Raw genomic sequence first — 21,714 nt, 5'->3', positions numbered from 1 at the left:
CAGGCTTAGAGTCCTGGATAGTGCTTTTATCTAGACTCAGTGTGTAAGTTTGTGCGTTTGTGTGAATTTCTGCATGTGTGTGTTGTGAGAAAGGCAAAGCGTCTGATAAATGGCTTTCATTTGGTCCAGGAGAACTCTTTACTAACACCTGCTTTATCTTCTCGGCTCAGGAGGGAAAGTGAGTGTATACGTATGTGTATGTGCGAGTCATGTATGTTTGGCTATACGGAAGAGTGAGTGAGTAAGAGCGAGAGACAGAGGACAAGGAGGGAAGGATATTTTTTTTTTTAAAAAACACACACAAAAAAAAACAGATAGCTAATCTAGAACTTTACTGAAGCAGTAAAAATGAGGGCGGCTGAGGATGGAGATTTAAAATATATTGGGGTTCAAATAGATAGGAATTTGAATATATTACAGTTATCCTTATTTCAACTATGGCTACCAAGCAGCAACTGTATTTACTGCCATAACCAAATGGCAAGAAAAAGTTACGAGACACCGCCAGATTGCAAGGAGGGTTAGCTTTAATTGCACTGGGCACAGTAAATTTAGTGAAGGCTATCACTATAATTCAGTGTAATCCTGGATTGCAGTTCAGGTTTTTTAATTAGTTTACTATTTCTCACTGTCTAAGTCATGATGATGTTCAACAAACACATGTAGCAGCCAGTATAGCCAGATATATAACAGAAGTGAAACAAAACATAGCTTTTGTTTTAAGTGTAATTTTCCAGTCATACATTTCCACTGGCTAATCCACAATTATACTCAAAACACTCACTCATCTTCTGCAATATACATACAAATAATAATAATAAAAAAAACACACATACAGTACATCACACATCATGTCTTTATAATCAAGAGAATCCTCGGTACACATTCAGGACCATTCCGACCTGTTTTGGGTCATTCATACTACGCATTAATTTTAAACGGCATCCATTAAAACCACAGATTGTCCCCTAGGATCTGTTCAGCATGTGTGGTTAAGTTCCCAAACCACAGATAGCAACAGTAGCCTTTGGGGAGAGGAGAAAGCATAAATTAAGGGAAAGCAGAGAGAGAGAGCGCATGAAAGTGACAGTGACAAATGACAGCAGGAGGGGAGACAATGACATATGGGGAAGATAGGTGGGGTAAGAGACAGTAACACACACACATAAGTGGCCTTGTGGGAGTTGTATGAATTAAACTAGGTTGGTGGTTCCAGTGATCAGCGGACCACACTGACAGTATGAATGAACTTAATTGCATTAACACCCACATGGGGACTGTGCACCCAACCTGTAATGACTCTGTGTGGTTTAAGTGTATTACGCACAGAGAGAGACACACAAACACAAAACACATCAAAACCATCTTGTTCTGTCCATCCTGCCACTCCTTTAATTGAAAATGTTCTATTTCCAGGAATAGCTATATGAAGTTCTGTTATTAAAGCAGAGATTTTGCTTGTTAAAGCAAGGATGGAAATAAATCACTTTAACCCTTGCGTGATGTTCAGGTTTTTGTTTCTCACTCAGTGTTTGTGGATCTGGTTGGGACAGGAGAGCATTGGGATTTGAAAACAACACAATAATAATAATGTACGGTGCTGTGAAAGTATTTGACCCGCTTCAGATATCTTCTGTTTTTGCATATTTGTCACACATAAATGTTTCTGATCATCAAACTAATTTTAATGCACAACAAAGATAACCCAAGAAAACACAAAATGCAGTTTTTAATTGCTGATTTCATTTATTGAAGGAAAAATGCTGTCCATTCTCACCTTGCCCTATGTCAAAAAGCAATTGCCCCCATAGCTACCAGTCTAGCAAATGATCAAATTCATTTGGTAATTGGGTTCATTTTCACCAACCACAGACACATATGATTACTGCCAGAATCAACTGAACCTAAGCATCACTTAAATAGAACGTGTCTGACATTGTGCAATGGGCTAAGAACAGAACGTGATGCCAAGTTCTATAGAGATTCAAGGAACAGATGCAAAACAAAGTCATTGACATTTATCAGTCTGGAAAGGGTTAGAAGCCATTGCTAAGGCTCTGGGACTCCGGAGAACCACAGTAAGAGCCATAATCCACAAATGGAGAAAACATGGAACAGTGGTGAACCTTCCCAGGAGGGGCCTGCCTACCAAAATTTCTCTGTAAAGGACTGACCAGAAGCTATCGCAAATGTTTACCTGCAGTTATTGCTGTCAAGGGTGGCCCAACCAGGGATTAGGGTTGGGGGGGGGGAATGACTTTTTCACAGGGTTGACATCGGTTTTCAGTAAATGTTTAATAAATCATCATTTAAAAACCGCATTTTGTGTTTTGTGGGTGAACTCTGTCTAATTTTAAATAAATGTAAATATTAGTTTGATGATCTGGAATATTTAAGTGTGAGAAATATGCAAAAATAGAATATATATATATATATATATGAAGAGTTCATTTGCAAAAACAGATAACTCCATTTTTACAGAAAACTATTTTTTTGTTGTTTGCTTGAGATAATACCAATCAAACTTAAGTTGAGTGGATTTGTCTCAGTAAAAATGACATGACAAAAATAGAGAAATGTAAGTTTGATTGATATTGTCTCAGGTAGACGATGGAAAAGTGCATTTTCTAAAGGTTTGTGAAGATCGAGTTATCTGTTTTTGCAAATGAACTCTTTATATACAAACAGGTGTTGTTTATATAAGACATACTATAGACAGTATCTGCAATTTTCCTCTGCTAGATCACATCTATCAGAAAAAAAACACAATTTTTTTGTGTTAATAAATTTAATGTAACATTTGTTAACATTCTAATCAAAATAACATGCATGAAAGCATCTTCATCTTCAAAAGTTTCATTGAAGAAGTTTATCATTTAAGTTCATTATGTATTGTCCTAAGGCACAAAAAAACATATTGAGCTATACATATTGGGGTTTTTTGTTTGTTTAACAACAACACTGAAGAAAAACTCTGTTTAACACAGAAAATACATTGCTCCCCACACCACATGAGCAACAAGGCGTGTTTGCTGGAAATATATTTGTTGGACCTGACTCATCTGTCCATCTTGGTTTCACACAGCTCACAGCCCTTCCTCTTGCTGCCACTGTCTGCAACCTAGAAAAAAGGAAACAGTTCAGGAATTTTAATAAAAACTCACTTGCAAACACAGTTATAGCAGGCCAAGGTTGGAGAAAACACACATGCAACATCGCACACACTTACTTCAGGTACTGGAACTGGTGATTCTGTGAAATGGGGCAGAAGGAGGACTATCATTCGCTTCACAACAGCTGCAGAGGGTCCTTGGAATATGTTTTTCTGCTCTGGATATGCGGTCTCATCAAAGTCTTGCCTGGTTCCTCAAAAACAGTCATTTCTCATGCAACTCTCTTCTCATCCAATTTGGATTCACTGCCTTCCAGATAACCAACACATTGTATGGCGAGATGTCCAACATGTTGTAGAAAATCACATGTGGCCAAGTCCACTCAAAATGTGTTACATAAACATGCTCTTCACATTAAATCAGTGAAGAATAAAAGTCTCCATTTGAAAGAATTACTAATTACCAATTTGTCCCTTTATTTAACTCTAAAAACAAGTCCTACCAAAACACCACACAAGGGTTAACATGTTTCATATGTTGTATGTTTGTTTTCATCACATGTGAATCATGAAAGATTTAAATAAGTTGGTCCCAAAAGGTGACGAGTTGCAACATTAACTCTATATCCTGTTTCTGTCTCTTATTACTGGTGTTTTTATCTCTCTAACGGACACACACAACCATGACAGTAAAATAACATATTTAGTATATGTGTGAGATTGTGTTGCATTGAGTTACATCAGAATCTGCAGTGACCATCAACCACTACACACACACACACACACTGATGCAAACTTCAACTGTATATGTGATGTGAACACACAATCAAAAAACTGTAATAATTCATGACAAAATGAGCATAAATGTATATTACAGACCATCTGCAACTTCAGGTAAAAATAGAACAGCGAAAAATAACCCTAACCACACCCACTCACATTAACTTGTCGCAGTGTTAATAATACTCATTTCCTTTTTATCACTTCCTCGCCTTTAATTCATAGACTCTCAAATCTCTTGTGCATGACTGCAGTTTTGTCTTTTTGTTTTCAATTGGCAGTCAAAGGAGGATTTTGTGTAAACAAATCCAAACTTGAGAAACTCTGACCTGAACTTTATACTGCTGTATATATTATTGTAAACTAAATAATCTTTTCCCTTTTGCTGGTTGCTGAACACTGCACTATTAGTGAGTGTTGCATTATACCTGCAGTGTGGACTTTTTAAAATCACTTTATACTTAGAAACGCAACACCATGCAAGGTCATCGTTATTAAGGCAACGAAAAAAGCTGATATAATATTTACCGTGATTGATTATGTATCGATAACCCTTGTTTCATTTTCTCTGGAAGATGAATTAAATTTTGTCGTAAAAGTTTTAAGTAGGTAACCCTTTATCAGGCAAGGAACCATATATGGTAACTTCTGCAAGATTTGAAAATGGCAGGGGTCAGAATCACTTGACTTTATCCAGCCAATGAACAAAGGTCAGGCTCCATCACAACACAGTCCCTATGGCCTCTGACCAATCACAAGGGAGACAGATTGATATTCTGACATAAGTGTCATAAACTCCGTAGGTCTGACTGGTGGTTTGAAAATAAATGTTCCTTTATCTTTGTATACAAAGTTTTATCCACATATTGTTTGTTTCTTTTTTTTCACCCTAGGTGGACAAGGAATCATATATGGTAGCTGCCTTAACATAGATTTTCAGCCTAAATCTGAAACTTTTTTAAAAAGCCAACAAAGAAAAAATGTCCTCTTATATCCACCAATAACACTCCAGGGTTGAAATTTCAAAGTATTTCAATGAGTGCCCTATAAAGGGTTAAGGCATGTAAACACAAAGGAGAAATATTTAAGATTTATTACTGTTTCTAGTTCAGCAAGAAAATCCAAGCATATTTGTGGCACTGACGATGCTAAATTTGTCCGTACAAAAGATCAGAATTCCTGTGTTTTATCCTTCTGCTGAAGTAGCATTAAGATGAAACTTAGGTGGAATTCAATCTACTTAACAGAAGCTCGTTTATATAAATCAACTTGCAGAAAATACTCACCTGGTATAAACCTGGCTGTGCCTCAAGTTTACAACAGAACATTGCTTAATAAGTAGCACTGAGGAAGTAGAAAACATGGCATCACACCTAAGTGTAAACGTCAAGTTGTTATTCCAAGCAAACAGGGGCTAGAAAGACTGAAAGTTTCTAATATGGCAATGCATAGCACTCTATAACACTTGGCAGAAACTGGAGCAGCTGTATTTGACCAAAAGTGACCATGACACCGGAAGATCAATACATAAAGCTTTGTTTACTGAGAGATAGAAATGCAACTTGTACTGTCAAAAGACGGCTGTTTACTAGTGCTCTCAGAGGATGAATAGGTCTGTAAGGCTCTAAGCCACTTCTCAGGAGGGGAAACAAGGACAAACAGATGGAATGGGATAAGACATACCAACATTTCATAGTGGGTGGCTGGAGAAAAGACTGATTTACTGATGAATCCAAGTTTGACAAGGGTGCATGTAAGGAGACGAGCAGGAGAGAGAACGATACTGCAGTATATTAAATGGACAGTTAAACATGGTGGTAGAAATATTCAGGTGTGGGAGTGTTTGCTGCTCTGGACCAAATCGACTGCTCCCTGACCAAAGAGAAGTAGCACACTACTCTTCAGAAACATGCTACACTCTCTGGTTTGCATCTTTGTGGAGAAGGACTCATACTGCAGCTGCATAATGATCTCAAATACTCCTCAAAGAACTACTTCAAGATCAAAGAAGACCAAGGAGTGCTGACTGTCATGGACATTTCTCCACAGCCACCTGACCTCAACTCAATTGAACATTTTTAGGGGGAAATTTATTGAGTTTTTATTCTGTTTATCATTTCAAGAGGTCCCATTGCGATACCAGATCTCTACTTCCAGGAAGTCCTGATCGAGACAGCAGTACAAGCAGTTTCACCCAAAGAGCATTTTCACATGTTAGAACACGTCCAATACATCAAAGCCACACAAGGTAAACAGTAAACGAAGAGAGGAACACGGGTCACGCCACCAATATCTACAACACGCATGTCAAGCAAAGGATTATGTAAAACAGCAACAAGTCCCCTTCAGGGCTGTTTGTAAAAGATTTAAAGATATTCAAAGAAGGAATGTTTGCAAGCTAATAGTATTTTGAAGCTCATTCCATGCCCAGGGTGAATAAAAAGAGCAAACAGTTTTACCCAGCTTTGGGTACATGTTGGGGACCTTAAGAAGAATTCATAAAGTTGACATGGGGCTATAGTTGTTGGTATGACAGAATAAAAAGGCTGGGAAAATAAGTAGGTAGTTCACCTAAAAATGTCCTGGCAAAAAATGGCACTTTATCCAATGGTAAAAAAAAAAAGGATATACAGACATATAAAACATGATTCTGAACATAAAAATGCAATGATGTGTGAGCCTGTGCTTGTTGTAAAGCACTGTTCAGCATGATATGCAGTTTTCTAAATAGGGATAAAGTTGCATGCATATAAATCACATCACTATAGTCTAGTAAAGAGAGAAATGAGAATTCCATAATTTTCTTTCTGGCCTCAAACAGAATGCATGTTTGTAAACAGAAAACTGGCCTTGTTTTGGTCTAAATATTTCCAATAGATTATCAATATGTACATTAAAAGTGAACCAACCATTTGTGTAGGTATTTGGAGGATGTAAGAGCTTTATGGCTTGTTTCAAAGGTGGTGCCACCACATAAATGATTGTGTCGTCAGCATACATACAACATGTATATTTGCAAGTCACTGTGTTTGCAATTTGTGATGCATAAAGTCAAAAGCTGTAGAAAAAAAAGGGAACAAAAGGGACTATGCAGTGTTGTTAGCCATCTAAAGATTTGATGCTATTATTTGCTGATACATCAGAAGAAGCTCTGGGGAACCATTCTGGGATAACATTGGTTATCAGATTTTGTACAGAACTTGTACTGTATATGTAGCTTAAGTGCTGCAGTCAGTCTAACAAAGGGGGGAGTCAGAGCAAATGACAAAGATGAAAAAAATCTGTTCTGAAATTTATGTTTAGCGATTTAACTATCCATTAAAATTGATAGGTTAATATTATTATTTGTGATTAAAAATGTTGTATTGATTTAAATACAGGGCAAAACATAGTATCTAGTGGACCTTTTGAGCCCATTGTGTGTTTCTGTGTGAATGTCTGTATATGAGATTTCTGGCTTGTTCATGTAAGCTTATGTGTGCGTCCTTTGTGTTTGTAAGTAGGAAGGGTGTTGGTGTGAGTGTTTGCTTGAAAAAGCAGGTGGCTGTGTGTGTTCGGTGGTGTGTGTGTGTGGGTGCACCTGGGAGCTGATGATTCTCTGGGAGGATCGCTCTATGTTGGCAGGAAGACCAAAGAATGCAGGCCTGTCATCCTCCGGGAGATTTTCTATTAAACTGCGGTAGTCCTGGGAAGACACACAGATACATACAGGTCAAACACAGAAACGCACCCACACGCACATATAATGAGAGAAAGAATGAAATCATGTGACCTCTTTATGTCATGGCTCTGAGACGCAGTACATTTTTGCATCTCTAAGGAACATTTGCCACAAAATGTAATAGCACAATCTTGAACATGCCTGTCAGATTGCTGTGTGGGAGCACAGGATAAATAAGGCTATACTGAGCTTAATTAGGTGTGTTGTTTATAAGGGTTGATGCAGCTTTTCTCGCAATATCAAGTTGGCTCAAATACTACTTAAAAGGCTTAAATTACTAAAACTGATCTCCCACTTTCCACTGACTGCTAAATTGTAAAAACTGACTGCCAATTCAAAGGAAAGATTTCCATATTGACTTTTAAACCAAATGGTCTCTCATTGGGTCTGTGCTATCCTAACTTATTCTAATTTGACTAGAAATGAACAAACACCTAATAAACAATTTTGGGCATATGTGCTAATTTGTTTTCTGTGTATACCGAGCTGCACACGCTGAACATAAACAGAATACAAAGTAATAAAAAACAAAACCAATTGGTTAGATCTGAGAGTGGCTAATAGGACTTATTTGGAGTGGCTATTTTACACACCACCCTAAAATGAAGCCAACACAACACAAAGTAATGAAACTTCAATGCAGACCAAACCTCAAATAGCACATTTATTTGCAGGATTAACTGAGTACTCCTTTTTTTTTTTCTTCTCTGCCAGTGCACCTTGGTTCATTAAGGTGTAAACAAACCACAAAACATTTCAGCTTAAGCTTTAAAGACACAAAAAGAAACACAGAAGTGCTTCTTTTTACGATTCTCTGCAGACAATAATTATTTCTTGAACATCTATATTAGCTACTAAGGCTGCAGGGCTTCATACAGAATCTAGACTTGTAAAAGTTTATGTGTTACATGACTGTGTCATCCTGACAACCTACCATTATGGAACAAGAGTTTGGGAGGCTGATCTGAGGCGGAAAGATTCGCGTTCCTCCTCTGCTCTTTCTCTGTCCAGCTGAGAGGGAGGATGAGAGGAGGCGTGCAGAGAAGAACTGCTCAAGGTAAGAGCGTAAGATGCGGAGGTCAGAGGGGTTGTCAATGCGTCCACCGTAGATGGCACTCTCTAACAGGCCATGGACAAACTCCCACTGGAAAACTTTACCACCTTGGAGACAGAAACAAGGAAAGCAACAAACCCATGATGACAACACACAGACGGAGAAAAACACTAATACTGCAGATGGCGAATGATCACATACTGTATAAATACTGTGTACCGAAATGCCAATTCTGGTGTGTTCAGGTTATGCTCTGTCTGAAGTGGTGTAAATGAAAGAGGTAACTGATAAAAAACCGCACAGGTTCCAGTTCTCGTTATGTGTGGTTCAGAGGTGAGCATTATCATCCCTCCTACCTTCAAAAAGCCTGTCGATGATCTCAAAGCCAGCACGCAGGTCCGACAAAGAAAATTCATAGAACTTAGTCCAACCCTGGATAAAGCAGAGACGACAGGGCATTAGGTACAAAAATTATCATACAAGAGTCACAGCACATCAAGCACTACTGGGTTCTTTTCAGATCCGAACAGCAAGAGATGTAATTCAAAACCTTACATTATACATCGTCTCTTGCCAAATGTCAGCTGGGATAGACTCCAGCACTCCACGACCCTCAGCAGGATAGAGCATGTGTAGCTAATGGGCGGATGGATGAACACTGCATATAGCGTTTGATGATTCAAGTACCATATCCTCACACACATTCCCTTATCCTCCTAATCTTCTGACTGTGAGTGTTAGTGCTTAACTGCAACATTTTTCTATCCAAGATGGAATAAACAAACCTGAAAACATAAAGACAGCTGGATGCTAACCAATAAAAAGTGCGTTATAAGTCAATATATCTGATAGTCTGATGAAATTTCTCATAAAGCCTGTATTTTCAAGGTGGGTACCTATTAGTAGTAGTTGAGGCTGCTCACATAAATTTACATGTATCTGCAAGGACTAGCGAAATTTAGCACAGTTGCACTTATTGATATTTTTCGGAAGCCAAGGTTTGGTAATACTTTGCCAACACAATGGCTTAATAACTTACTGAAAGAAAAATCTCCATGAGGTCGTTGAGTATAGGGTACTACTGTGCATACCATAATGTGTATTCTACTATTCCTTTCCTCTATTCTGCAATCACCAGGTCACAAGCAAAGCTCCCTTGCAAGGTAAATACAGCTTATGCACAAAGACAGGCCCGTGCACATGCAACACTGTGCCTCGGAGCACAGAGAATCAAGACAATAGTGCAGAAAGCTTTAGAGAAGAAAAAACAAATCTTCTGTAATCAAACAACACATATGCACGCACACGCATAAAAGACCACATGCTTCAGCGTACGCACACAATATCACAACATTGGCCATCTCAGAAAAATCACCTAGGTGTTAAAACATAATTGAGTGCGAGAGCTGTCTCACTTTGTGCGTGTGTTTGTGTTTGTTGCACTTCGCTGCTATTCAATCAGCAGCTGTAATCTGCCCGCTGACGCTGTAGGCAGACGAGGTGAGGGGTGGAGGAAAACTGTGTAGGCATTTTTCCGTAATTCTTTGAATGATTAAGTGTATGTTGTTTGTTCAATAAATTTGTGCTTGAGTGTGTATTCGCAGACTGTGCCGGGGCATTTCTGTTGCATTTGATAGATGTGCTTATGTGTGAGTGAGACTGCAGATTGTGGTTATGCATGTATACATTTGTTTTAAGTATATAACATTGGCTGCTTATTTAGTGAAAATGTAATGTATGGATTTTAAAGGTAGTTGTGTATTTATTGAGAGCACACCATTAAATGAAAATTCTAACCGTTCTCACACACATATACACAAACATACCCTTATACATTCACTTGTAGTAAGGCCAAACACTGCTTAGCCTTTTCTCTATTTGCCACAGTCAGACTTTTTCTGTTTCTATGGCTTTGTCTTTTTCAATGACGTGTTGCCTGCACAGGCATGTAAAGAGGATGAAAACAATGAGAGACTAAACAAGAAAGGGAGGGAGGACAGTAGATAAAGCGACAGGAGAGTAAGTGATGGAAACAACATTATCATCCCAAATGAAAACACTGAAGATGCTGTGATTGAGACAGAGAGAAAGAAAACAAGAGAGAAAAGATGGCAGTAGCCAGAGAGGGTAATAAGAAACTCTCGAAGAAATAAACCCAGAAAAGTGAGAGAATTGAAAGAAGTTGGGTTGCAGAAACAGACATAAAAGACACAAGCATTCTGTGTGTTAGTTATGTAGGTTTACATCCTTCTACGATGCAATCAATACTTTCTTTTTTTCAAAACAAATGCACAGTAAGGGGAATGATTAAGGAGGGAGTGCTGGGACCAAGCCTGGGGGAATACAAGAGACAGAGAGCAAAAAAATATATAAAAACAAGTGTGTAAAAGTTGTGGCAATTTAATTACAAAAACATGTTATTTGTCACAGTTCTCCCTAGTGTGTGGGTTTACTTGGAGTGAGTTGATTGTTTGTTGGCTAGCGGACAAAAAACAGAAACGTTTCCTGCTATAACGGGGGTCATATCTTAACTTACTCAACTAGATGGAGCAGTCTGAGGCAACTGTTTAAGTTGGAAACATGACAAGCTGCAGTAAGTATTAAGTAATCACAGACACAGCTTCCTCTTAATTTTGTTGAAGTGTCTCTATATAATTTTATTAGACTGGACTCCCACTACACCAATCCCAAAAGCTACAAACTGAAGAAGCTTTTAAAAGTGAATTTAAAACTTAATTGTCCTTTTCCCCTATAAGTTATCATGTAAGAACACTTCAGTAAACTGCAAAATGTAATTATCAGTAAAAACTAATTTTCACTGAATCTTGTTAGCGAGGACTCTAAAGTACAAGTGTTGGCTATCACATGTCAACTCTAAATATATAGAGCACATTTGAGTGCAGGCTGGGTATAAAATGAGCACTGAACATCAGAAACTGAAACAAATATGTAATGACCTGCTTGGGAAAGGACATTTAAATAAACAAATACACGGATCTGTTATTCACTGCACAACATCAGGGTATGCCATCCTTGGTTAGATATCTTGGTTAGATATAAAGATGCATACTGACTGCAGGTTTATGTTCAAAACAGACTAATTCGCTCAAGTAGCTATCTGATTGAGCTGGACAACCAAAGTGTGTATAGTTGTTCAGAACAGTCACAGTTGGAATCACACTTAAAATCTTGCTGTCATAGAGATGGACGTGTTATGATAATTGCTCAAATGTCCGTATGGAGAGGGAGGAGCTGCAGAGCTGTGTGTTTTCAAATTCTTTTTTTTTCTTGCCTTTTCCAGATTTTTGCCTACCACAGATTTTGAGATTTTGATACCAATAATTATACAACCTATTTTACAAACCTGGACTGAGTACTTACAAAACTAGTGGTCTTTTTAACATAAGGGTCCCAAAAGTCTTATATCTCAGGCTAATGTTCAGCATACTTTCTGGCAAAGATTTTTGATTTGTTATCTAAGTGTGTGCTGATTCATCACTGCCTGGGGTTTAAACTGAGGGAACAAATAGCCTGGTTTTCTCTACAGAAATGGAAATTATGGAATTCTTTATACTGTCTTTCTTTTTTGTCGAAATTATTCATCAACAGAACTTTAGTTTAAATAATGAATTACTGTTCAGTTACAAGAATTTTGAGGCATTGAGAGTAAACACTTGCTATTGCTACCAAAACATAGTATGGATCATTCAGTTTACACTTAGAATAGGCTTCCTTCTTAAGAACTTCACAGTGTATGGCATCATAGCACTTGTATTTCCCATGCCTACATTGTCAGAAATCTCAAAGAATAAGGGTAAAGCAGCATGCATGAAAAGCACCAGGTGAAGAGATAGCTCTAAACCTTCCCAATGTGGAGGCTGTTTTCCAAATTGTGTTTTGTGTGTGTTGGCCAGCACACAGGTTTACAACAGAGGCTTATATTCATACTTGCTACTTACATATACATAATGACACACGCGTGCACGCGCGCGCGCACACACACACACACACGCACGCACGCACGCACGCACGCACGCACACACACGCACACGCACACGCACACGCACACACAAAAAGACTCTGCCAGAGGCCCAGCACAAAGAGCAAACATGTTTGCTATGCTGGTCAAGAAAGGACAAAGAAAACTGATCTCTGGGGTATTTTTGTTACCCTTTCTATGGGTGTCTAATGGGTGGACTTTGAATAGATTTGCTGACCAGGAATGTATATATGTAGGTATATATGTATACATGTGTGCAGTTCTTTGTCTGTATTTTCAGTAATTACACACCTGTGTGTGACAAGTGGGAAAAACAAGGTTTTATTCTGTGTGTGTGGGTGTGTGTAAGCACAAGTAGAAACTACCAAAAGCTTGCAATTTAAAAGGGCATTAAAGCACATTATTGTGCTGCAAGTGTCAAAGCTAAGCATCTCCGTCCAGAAGCAGCTAATGCTAGTAGAATTCATATAAAAGATTTAATCCAAGGGCAGAAAAATAACAATAATATCTGGTCAGTTTGTATGTTTTGCATTTACCACAGTTGTGTCTATCTTATTCCTGGATTGTTACAACATTTTAACGAGTGTTGCATTTTCTCTCATTTCAATGGCATTACAATATTGAAGCAGTTTGGGTTTCACATCCTGAAACATAACTGTAGAACTATGATCATTCAGGGTAATATTGATAGATTTGTGTATTTTACCTGTGGTATGTAGTTTCTTCTCTCTTGACAGACGGCGTGGAACCAAGCCAGACAGAACAGGGACTGGGCTCTCGCCAGAACGCCTCCTACACACAATCACCAACACGTCACAACCAAAACAACTACGATGTTCACTCGTCAAAGTTTAATAAGACTTAAGGGGGAGTTTTTTTCACCGTTATTCAGCAAACAATACAAAGGACTCAGAGGAAAATCAAGCACGATACTGTGTATTTGGCTTCTGAAATGCAAAATATAACCCTTCGGTGCTTTTTTAAAATAAAATTTCCTGTTCAAAAACTGCAAACTTGCTGAGATTTTTTCACATTTGACATGCAGCTTGAGTTAATATCATGCACTCATATAACCAATGTTGTGTGTTATTGTAGTAACAAACAACTTGGAAATTGAACTGTACTATAGAACTATAGAACTACTATAGTACTACAGTACTTTACTACTGATGAAACAAAATACAGATTCTTTATGCTTAGGGCCAGCTCTTTAGCTTAGCTGTGTGACAGCAGGTCTGGTTGTCAGCTGTCCCAAAAGGCTAAAACAGACTAATTCAATAACTTACAGTAGGATTTACTGTAAGATATTGATTCCTTAAGAGAATAGAAAAGAAGATATGACCTTTACTGATCTGTTCTGGAGTCCAGGACTCATATGTTCTCAGCAGATTCTTCTTCAACCCTGGAGGAGCCTGGAGACGACAAATGAAAAGGGGTCAGATAGAAAGTCAAGGGACAAGGTAAAGAAGAATGTAAAGCCAGAAGGGAAGAAAAGCATGTTTTAGTACGTAACAGTCTAAACATACAAATGTAAATGCAAGTTCAAATTGCAAGGTTTCAATATATATTAGCGTCATACAAACAAAGAAACAAAGCGTAAACATAGAGGTAAAAAATATGGAGATAAGTAATGTGTGTTCATATTGCAAATGTAAATATATTTATGTTAAGAAATCACAAAGACACATCAGAATATTTGTCCATTCAGCAATATTTGAGCTTGTCAAACATGCAGGGCCAACAAACATTTGACCACAAGTAAAATATGTTTCTCTTGTTCAAAAAATGGCAAATTACTGTATTAAAAGAGTGGAAAGAGCTGACAATACAGAAACACTGCAAAATTATGGCCTGACAAAGAAAAACAAACAAACAAACAAACAAACAAAAAAAAACATATTGACTGAGGGTTAAGAGAGACAGCCAATGCCTCTAGGAATTGCAGCAAGAGGCTAGGGATATACTAAAATAATACTATTTAGGGTGGTCCGGGTTGGACATCCAATAGCATCTACCACAGTCCATGACAGTGGTCTTGAGTGCCTTATATAAACAGCCATCACACTGTATACAGTGTATATGATTTTATAAATGCTGCATGTAATTGTTACACTGATTCATCCAGTACACTTGCCATTTGAATCAACACATATTGTATCTGCGAACAATTCTCTGTAAATTAGATTCCTCTGCCAACAATATGCTCCATTTATGATAAAAACAAGGAATATACATTGACATTGGTTCACACACTACCGGCTTTACTGAACATTTGGTACCCCCATCTGGAGGTTTTGATAATACACGCAGCCAGTAGTGCGTGCACTACATAACCTAAAATTGGCCAACTCACTACATATGATACCAACTTAGTAGATTAAATGCATTTGATCAGCCCCAGCACCAAACTTGCAAATCATTTGTGGACAATCCTAATGAAATCACACTGATAAAAACAAAACAATCTATTCAGAAATTAACATTGACAGCTGTCCTGTAGGCCAGAAAAAGGGTATTATTGTAACTGGGTTGTCAGTGGACTGCGTTTAAGGTGTGTGTAGGCTGATGTAAAGTTTGTAAGTAAGCTTGCTTGCAAAAGACAGACAGAAGGTGTTTGCGCAGTATGCTTGGCTGCTGAAGCAGTTAACCCCATGAGCATGACTCCCATCAGAAAGACACTGAGCACTAAAGCATGCATAACTAACACACAAAGTGCAGGCTTCTGCATTTCCTTAAAGATTATACAGAGCAGAAAATGCACACATGGATAAATCCTTTTCGCAGATACCCACAGTAAAGGAGGGAGACAAGGATAATTTGCAGGACTGTTTATTAAAAAAAAAAGAAAAAGTAGATATGTACAGTATACACCAGAAGTGAGGCATCCCTGTACAATATCACTAAAACGTAAAATATATCAAAACTGTATGACCTTACAGTAACTGCATTATTTCAAAGTTGAAAAGTATTACACTTATGTAAAATAAAAACTGACAATTTAGATTTACTACATCAACATTACAAGCCCCAGAGTAGGAAAATCTTTCATTACTGAGATTCAGATCTTGTATTCTTTCAATACTTCTAATATCCACCTTTATTTTTGATGACAGACTCAATCCTCCTCCACATGAAAGACACCAGTGTTGTACATTTTTTTAAAAGAGATGTTCTGCCATTCTATTTTTTTCAGTTGCTGGAGAGATTGTGATGCTCTACCTTTCAGTTTAAAATACCCCAAAAGTGTTTTGTTGGATTCAGGTCACTCGCCACACTTGGCCAGGTCACAGTTTCCACTTTTTTCATCTTTCAACACTTTTATGTGATTTAGACAGTGTGCCTTGATCATTATTATGCTAAAATAATCCTCTTTTACCAAGTTTATGCATAGTGAAGTCGTCTTTTATGCCAGTATTTTGGTATTCATGATTCCATCTACAAATGTCATCTGCATAACATCTTTTGTAGTCATGTAGCACCATATCATCACACTCCAACATCTGTGCTTCACTGTCAGGACCATGCATTCACTGTGGTCCTCCTGGACACTTCAGCCCAACAAATCTGTCTTGGTCACAGCAGAATGATCTTCCAATATCCATCAGTCTTTGTTTCATGTTCTTCAGCAAAGCACAGTCTTGCAGTTTTGCATCAAAGAGCAATCACAGGTGTTTTACTTAGATGCTGTCCCTTGAGGTTCATGTTATACAGTGTCCTTCACACTGTCTGAACTGTCACAGAGACTCTGATTTTCATTGATAACCACATCTGAAGCATTTGTCAGTCTGTTTTTCAAAGCTGTATTGGGAAAGCAGTGCACTGGTTGTGGCTTCAATTCAGAGAGACGACCACTGCGGCTCTGATTAGTAGTCCTGTGGCTTGTTCTATACCTCCTGATTACTGCTACAACAAGATTTTGACTGATTTTTAGTTGGTTCTCCTGCATTCTTTTCCATCTCACACACAGATTTCTCCGTTCCTCTGGCAATTGTTTTCTATAAGAAACCATGATGTAGATAGACGCAGCCCATGGGTCCAAAACTGCATGCAATTTGGCTTATTAGAAAGGTGTACTCAGTTTAATGATCACAGCTTTTCTAACTTGTGTGTCAGTGATCACAGTTATATTCACTTTTGATTGCAATGAGCTTCTATGTTGTGGCCTGTGTTTTCAAAACATTCTTTCAAAAGTGTTTGTTTTTAATTGTTCATAACAGGAACTAGACTGGTGTTCAAAAAAACTCCATAATCAACGAATTTTACATGTGATGATGGTATGTTACATAAATGACTAGAGAGAAAAAGTTATGTATTAATAGTTATGACACCAGTATTTATTTTTTTGAAAGGTCTTAATATTCTAAAATGAGCATCTGCAACTTTTATAAAACAGTTTTTGTAAACACGACATTTACGGAAATGTTATCAGAAGCCCTAGAGTTGCTTCAGTTTGTCATTTTAAAAGGGAGACAAAATGAAATGCTCACCAGGCACCGTCCTGAGACAAGCGAGGAATGACTGCTCCTGCAGAGCACCTTAACAGCTGACGCAATATTACACCACTGTCTACATGTGCCACTCTTACCTGATGCAATTTGTAAGAGATATTGCAGAATACTTAGATAATTCAGATGACAATTACAATTTTAAAGTGTGATTCACTTCTTTTGAACATCAGTGTACTGTAGTTGTCAACTTAGAAATAACATGCCATATCTGTTAGTGTGTGTCTGTGTTTGTGTGAGTACCTCATAAGTGATCTTAAGGCTGGACTGCAGCAGTATGGGGGGAAATCTGGGGTGAACTTCTGCTGTCAGCCAGAGACGAAAGCCTGCTTTGGGACGTAGCACATTTAGCTCCTATAGAGAAAAAACAGTGCAAACATTAGATACGTTATCAACACTAAGATATCACAGCAGAAATACAAGGGTAACATGAGACCAGACTATGTTTGCATTAGTTAAAAATGTTAGCTGACATTTTTCCATTCAAACCTGCACACATGCATGCAATGCACAAATATGCCTTGCATATTTGAAAGCATTAAACTTGCTGAATAGTTGGAAAAACAAAATATCTGATCCTTAAATTGCATTCATTATTTCAACTCTGTACGATGGAGGTCAGATAATCTTCTTTATTGTGTTTAGGGTTGTAAAAGGCTGGAGTCTATCCATGTGTGATGTCCCTGTGGCATAACCAAGGGGTGTCTTTGGCGCTGTTGTCATCTTGGAGGTGTGTCCCTAACCTGTCTGTCATTTGCAGTGGCTTGATTGGAGTAACTCACCCCATGTGGGCCCAGTGTGATGAAGTTACTTAAGTCCTGCAGTTGCTCTAACTCTCTCTCTCCACTCTGGCGTTCTCCACAGGCCTACCAAGGTTTGGTTTGGTTTGTTCTGTTCATTCATGCTGTTCTGATTTTGCCTTTTGTTGTGTTTTCATCTGACAACACCATCACACACATACACCTTTTTCACTCACACACATAATACACAACTGACTTACTGATTGTCACATCCTGTTCTTTAAATGTTTGATTTAGTTATTTAATTTGGTCTAATTTGGTCATATTTGTTTTAATAAAGAATTATTTAAACATTTATCATTGTGTTCCTCCTGTTTTTGTTGTGACCTTCTGAGCCAGGTCATGACGCCATGTATGTGCATTAACCATTAAGTTCTATAGTACTTTTTTTATTTTAAGAGAAGAGAAACAACTTTTTTCTGAGATAGACTATTTCATATCCATAACTTTGGAAGGATCCATTGATTTCTGAAAAAGAAAAAAAAGTCCAATCTTTCAAGGAAAATTGAATAGCTACAAGGATAAATAGACCCCAAATGTTTACCCTTTAATCATACAGTGGGGTGCAATCAGGGCAGCTAACATGTTTTGCATTTGTTAGTCTGTGTACTTGAAAAAACAGAATAGATACTAATACTAAATTTGCATCCTGCGAACTATATTGTGTATCTGTAAATAAAAATCCTCGTTTCCACTTTCCGTTTAATTCTTTATCTCATTCTTGCTCATTTACAATCATTGCTCAGAGACATATTCCCCACAGTGACAAACCATTCACCTCACTTTTATATACCGTATCTTCTCCTGTCTCTGTCTTTATCTCTTTCTTTCTGCATCTCTTCTTTCCACTGTCTCCACTGCTGTCTCTTCATCTCAATTCCCAGCTTTTGCTCTCTCACTTCTCCTCTTACATTCCTTGCCCATCTCTTTCTATCTTTCTCAAAGACACGTGGTTAAAAATAGCATGCTGGCACCTTAGGGTCTTGTGTCATCTGATTGGGCACTCACACACAAGAACACACACACACACACACTCACATTGAATTGTAATCAATGTGTTTCTGCATCATTTGGAGCCTAATTCGTTCTCATGGAAGCTCACATGATCACAGAAAACCAAAGAACATAAGAACTGACATCTCTTGAAAAAAAAAAAAAAAAAAGCTTTTAGCCTTTGATTGTACATGTGTGTCTCTGCGTGTGTATGTTTGTGTGATGTGTTGTCAATCAGAATTCCACTGGAACAAATGACAGGATTGCAAGAAGTCGCTAGACAAAAGAAAACACAGAATGCTAGAAAATATAAATAGGTAAATTGGTGAAAAGTCAAGAGTCAGAGAGAGAGAGAGAGAGAGAGAGAGACAGAGAGGTTCATTTTAGCATTACCGTATTAAAAAATCTTTGTTGAAATATATCCATGTTGTACAGAGTTCAAAAGCCACACCACTCATGCACAAACAGATACTCAAGCTCAGCAGCGTTTGCATCGGCACACTAGTGGTGAGAATCATATGAAACTCTTGACACAATCCTTATACTATATGTTAAACAATGATAACAATCATATCACAATACGTGATTCTGAAGTACTTGATTACTATAGAAAATTCTATACTACAAATTTATCATTACATGCTCTTACTGTTAAAATACAAACAGGGAAACACTGATAACTGACTGAGGGAAAGATCTATAAGTAGAGGGATAGAGCGGGTGATGCAAAAACTGAGGCAGAAAACAGTGCAAGTGGAAGAACAGGAGTGGACAGGAACGAGAGGACATCTGCACTGCCAACTTAAATTATGAACACTGACCACTCTTTTTTTTTTCCTGTCTCTCTTCCTCCTTCTTCCTCTCTTTAACTGACCAACTGCTTCGGTGAAGGAGGAAAGCACCAGAGAGACAGATGGCAAAAAGAAGCCGAAAAATGTAGAAACTACACTGGGAGATACAGTAAGACTGAGCAGATGGACACAGTTACAGAAACAGAGGCAGATACTAAAACAAAGCCCTGTCTTGGTCGAATTTCCACCCGCCTGCTGTGGCTAAATTCATTTTTCCCTACTTTCGCCTTTCACATCCACCATAACTTCATTCTTTCTTTCCTATGCTCCCTGCCTCCCTCGTTCCCCATGTTGCATCAGTTTTTCATTTCAAGCTCGAGTGCTGAGACCCCAACCTCATTGGTTGCTGCGCAAAAAAACCGAGACAAAGGAACAGTGAGAGAAAGAAGCAGACAGACAAAAAGTGAGTTTTAGTTATTCAGTATGAGGGTGAAATAAGAGTGTTCAAAAAACTGGTGAGACGGTGGTGGGGATGTAGACGTGGAAACAAATGGAGGAAAAAGAGAAAAACAATGCATGCTGAAACTCTAAGAGGTGAGAAAAGAGTGTATTTGGGAGAGTGGAACATGGAAGGACAGAAGTAGAGGAGGAGAGCTGTAATAAGCCTTGGTTTAAGTCACACCGGGAGCGCAGACTGGACAGGAGGGATCTCAGGCTAACCCCAAGGCCCGCACATGCACAGACACACACAGGTAAGTGCGTGCACACACATGCACACATACGAACACGTGCACAGGCCAATCACAGCCAACAGCTGTGCCTCCCAGTGAGATATGACCTGCTACAGTGACACAACACTAAACAGAACCCCAGGAAAAACACATGGACACAAATAAACACATAGAACGTGCAAGACACAAACAAGCACACTTAATGTCACATAAAAAACCCCACATTCACAACAAAAAAAACCAACACAGGAGGAGTAACACGAGCACTACGAGTGACGCGCACAGATATGCACCTGCTTTGTGCAAAGCAACAATGATACAAACACATATACGTCCAGAGACAAACACATAAACACACATGGTCACATACACAGCCACACAAACAACACAGAAGGAACTAACATGGGCCGACAGCAAGAATGCTAAATGTGAACGTGCATACAAAGGCCAGAAGGTAATTTTAGATATGGAAATTTGGGCAGCCAGCAGATTGTGTTCTTGTGCTTGCGCTTGTTTGTGTGGTAGTTTTGCCGTAATATAGATAAATATTAACAAGCAGGGGTGGAAAAAAAGGAGCTACATACACATTTTCAGTACATAACATCTTCCAGGCTGCCTTTTCCCACTGACCTTATTCCCTTTACCTCTTACTCTACCAGGCAATGTGGACTTGAGATAATGTGAAGAAGTAGTATTAGTCTGGTTTCACTGGGCCTCTTCTATTTTCATGGAAGCAGCTAAAACAACTTATTCTACTTGATTTTCTTCAGTTCACTATTTATTTGGAACTTTTCTTGAACTTACTTTGGAAGTCGTATAGTGGGTGTGTTATTTTAGTTTCTAAGTAATATTATAAAACTACATTAATATAATAAATACAACTCTAACAGTTTGGGGCTTGTTGCACTCCCATTGCTGGATCATTGCATACTACATTTGTACTGAATGTTGCCTATTTTCCCAACCACATCTCCTAACTTGGTTTTGCATGTGGCTGTGACATACTACATTTGTTCTGTAAATGTTAACGTAGTGCTCATTCATAGAATTCAACTGTGGAACACATCTATGTCCAAATAATCCTGCTAGCATAGTACATTCAATGTGAGCACTCTCTCCTTAAGGTGATCAGTAACAAGCTTTGTCAGGTGCTATAGTTCAGCAATTAGAAGTAACAGCAGTTCATACACCACATCATATACTAAATCGCCCTCTCACACATACACA

The 21,714-nt window shown here is 38.3% G+C and overlaps 1 protein-coding gene across 1 annotated transcript in view; it reads right to left on the bottom strand.

Moving 5' to 3' along the window:
• Positions 1-21,714, bottom strand: part of dync2h1 (dynein cytoplasmic 2 heavy chain 1) — a 121,196-nt gene that overhangs the window by 13,203 nt on the left and 86,279 nt on the right. Inside the window, exons 82-87 of the mRNA XM_008301723.1 lie at positions 17,416-17,526; positions 14,010-14,079; positions 13,374-13,459; positions 9,024-9,099; positions 8,548-8,774; positions 7,473-7,577 (exon numbers count right to left, since the gene is read on the bottom strand). Of these exons, the coding sequence (XP_008299945.1) occupies positions 7,473-7,577; positions 8,548-8,774; positions 9,024-9,099; positions 13,374-13,459; positions 14,010-14,079; positions 17,416-17,526 (675 nt within the window). The remainder of the gene's footprint in view (positions 1-7,472; positions 7,578-8,547; positions 8,775-9,023; positions 9,100-13,373; positions 13,460-14,009; positions 14,080-17,415; positions 17,527-21,714) is intronic.

The sequence above is a fragment of the Stegastes partitus genome, unplaced genomic scaffold (genome assembly GCF_000690725.1).
Source record: "Stegastes partitus isolate 25-593 unplaced genomic scaffold, Stegastes_partitus-1.0.2 Scaffold35, whole genome shotgun sequence".
Lineage (NCBI taxonomy): Eukaryota > Metazoa > Chordata > Actinopteri > Pomacentridae > Stegastes > Stegastes partitus.
Note: the sequence above shows the minus strand (reverse complement) of the source record. Positions and strands in the feature narration are given on the sequence as shown.